General features: G+C 29.9%; 1 protein-coding gene across 1 annotated transcript in view; it reads left to right on the forward strand.

Annotated features, from left to right (window-relative positions):
- LOC107627278 overlaps positions 1-3,372 on the forward strand; it is an 8,162-nt gene continuing 4,790 nt past the window's right edge. Inside the window, exons 1-3 of the mRNA XM_021116926.1 lie at positions 1-645; positions 692-940; positions 1,043-1,364. Coding sequence (XP_020972585.1) covers positions 1-645; positions 692-940; positions 1,043-1,364 — 1,216 coding nt within the window. The remainder of the gene's footprint in view (positions 646-691; positions 941-1,042; positions 1,365-3,372) is intronic.

Below are 3,372 nucleotides of genomic sequence, written 5' to 3' on the forward strand. Positions count from 1 at the left end.
ATGTCTGATGTTCGCCTTTTTCAAAATAAGCTAATAGAGGAGGAGTTAGCATATGACACAAATGAGTTGACTAATACAAACTTATATACGGAACAAAAGATAACTCATGAGCAAAAGTTAGTATTCGATGAGATACTCAATGCTGTTATTACAGATTCCGGTGGTTTTTACTTCCTTTATGGGCATGGTGGGTGTGGTAAGACATTTATTTGGAATGGACTTTCTTCTGCTATTCGGGTTAGAGGAAATATTGTTTTAAATGTCGCATCTAGTGAAATTGCGTCTTTACTCCTACCTGGTGGCAGAACGGCTCATTCTAGATTTTCAATACCCATTACAATTACTGATGAATTTACTTGCAATATCAAGCATGGCAGTTTGAAGGCTGAGCTACTCATCCAAAGTAGCTTAATAATTTGGGATGAAGCTCCAATGCTCAATAAAATGTGCTTTGAAGCACTTGATCGGACGCTCAGGGATCTTATGTCAGTTACCAATCAATATAAGACACATCAACCATTTGGTGGTAAGGTTATTGTTCTAGGAGGTGATTTCAGACAGATACTTCCGGTGATTCTGAAAGGGAATAGACACGATATATTGACATCAGCTATTAACTCATCCCATCTGTGGTTGTTTTGTAAGGTTCTGAAAGTGCATACAAACATGAGGCTTCTAATGTCTTCTTCAGATCAAGGATGAAGGTGAAATAAAGAGATTTACTAATTGGATACTTAATGTTGGAAATAGAAATATTGGTTCTGTTGTTGGTGATGAATCAGAAATTAAAATTCCAGATGATCTATTGATTACAACTACTGATGACCCTCTCTTTCATTTAGTAGATTTTGCATATCCAAATTTGTTGCAAAACATGTCAGATTACAAGTATTTTCAGAGTAGGGCAATTCCTGCACCCACGCTTGAGAGTGTCAAAAAGGTAAACGATTTTGTCTTGACAATCTTTCCATGAATGGAAAAGGAGTATTTGAGTTCTGACACAACATGTCAAGCTGATGAGAATGAAGATGTATAACAAGAGTGGTTCACACCAGAGTTCCGAAATGACATCAAATGTTCAGGACTACCCAATCACAAGTTGACTTTGAAGTCAGGAGTCGCTGTAATGCTACTGCGAAACATAAACCAAACTTCAAGTTTATGCAACGGGACAAGATTAATAGTTAACGAACTTGGCAGCAACATAATTGGAGTGATGGTAGTGACTGGTAGAAATATTGGAGATAAAGTGTACATTCCAAGAATGAACTTGATCCCTTCAAATTCAGGGTTGCCATTTAAGTTTCAACGGAGACAATTTCCATTAACAGTATGCTTTGCAATGACCATTAACAAGAGTCAGGGTCAATAATTATCACATGTAGGACTTTACTTGCCAAAATCAGTGTTCACCTATGGACAACTTTGTGTTGCTTTGTCAAGAGTTAAGAGTCGCAGTGGCCTCAGAGTTTTAATTCTAGACGAAGACGACAATCTAAAGTCATCAACAACAAATGTCATGTTCAAAGAAATTTTTAATAATATTTAGGTAAGAATAATATTATTTTCATTTTAATAGCATGTTATGATTTACACTTTTGTATAAATATTTACTATAGATATAACAAATTTATCTATAACTCTGTTTTCAGATTTGAGATGAAATGTGTAACAAGGAGCACAACATCATATGCCAATTCCTTTTCTAATGAAGTTAGTAAGATACTAGGTTGTCGATAAATTTTTATTAGCCTTTTGATATAAAATTTAGTATAAAATTGACATGCTATTATTACAGATATATATGTTCTTATTTTTTCATGTCTCCCTCCTTATGGTTCAAGAATATTATAGACTTTAAACTCTTCTATTTGCTTTTTACTTTGAATAAAGATAAAACAGCATATTCAATACGTTTATTATATAATGACGATGATCGTATTATATTAAACTCAAAAAATTTATATTATTTATAAAATATTATTTTTAATTTAACATGTCAAATTTAAATATAAACCCATGCATCGCACGGATTTAATACTAGTAGTTATATATAGTTTAACCATTCAAAATTTAACTCGATAAATAATTGGCCATATCCTTGGGAAGATGAGGGATCTGTCCGATACACGCATTTGGCCATATCCGTGGGAAGTTGAGGAATCTGTCCGATTATATGATAGTTTGGATCTATGAAGTACAGATATTTTTTTTATTTGTCGTATTTTTGTATCGTACATATTTTAAATACGACATACATCGACGTTCGTCCGATACTTGCGTCTTATGTGTTTAATCGTGTCTTAATATAAAATATTTTTTTCGAACATGTTTAGACACACTTAAATATTATTACATGTCAGTATGTTCAATTTTATTCTTAATATATATTCTTAAAATGAATTTAGAAATAGTATATATTATTAATTATTAAGACAAAAAATATTTTAAATATTTTATATAATTAAAAAAATTATTAAAAATAATTAAAAAATTATTTTATATTTTAATATTAATAAAATATCAAATTATTATTATAATTTATTTAAAAATATTTTATATGTTATATTATCGTGTTCTCGTATTTTATAAGAATTTTAAATTTACATGTCATGTTCTATATCCGTATCAGTGCTCATGCATCATAGATTTGGATCAAGCAAGGCTTTTATATTCATTAGATTAATAAGTAACGGGAAAACATTTAAACTAAAAAAGCATTTCTTTATTTGAAAAAAGAACATAGACGGTTTATTTTTGTTTAACAAATTAAAGATGCCTTCAAATAATATAGAAATCCCTTTTGTACACTGATGAAATTAGAGATTAGTCGTTTTATTTTGAGTCATGGATACTTGATGATTACCTAGTAGACTCTAAAAAGAATAACCTTTTGTATGGCAATGAAAAGAAAATATGAAAAATGTTTCCTTAATGTAGAGGTAAAGTAATACATGATATGCAATACACAAATAAAAGGTATACATGATCTGATATTCGTTGGATTTACCAGCACGAGTATCTGAAAATAAAAGGAAAAGATTGACATTAGTGGTATTTGAAATTTAGGGGTTTACAATTTTTATTCTAGAACATTACACATTTTATCTATAATTATGATATATCCGTTACCATTAAGCCACTGTGTACAGAAATACATATTTAAAATCTAGTGTAGACAACTTCGATTATTTTGTCTATTGCAGATTTAATTCTTTTAATGTCAAATTTGATTATTTTAGATGCTAATTAAGTAATTCAATATATAGAAATATACAATGATTAATTTAATAGTTGAATTTAGTGCAGATAGAGCATTTTTGTTTTACCTAATAGTTCTGTAGTTTATTCATTTCTACTTAGACGGCAGTA

This window comes from Arachis ipaensis, chromosome B02 (genome assembly GCF_000816755.2).
Source record: "Arachis ipaensis cultivar K30076 chromosome B02, Araip1.1, whole genome shotgun sequence".
Lineage (NCBI taxonomy): Eukaryota > Viridiplantae > Streptophyta > Magnoliopsida > Fabales > Fabaceae > Arachis > Arachis ipaensis.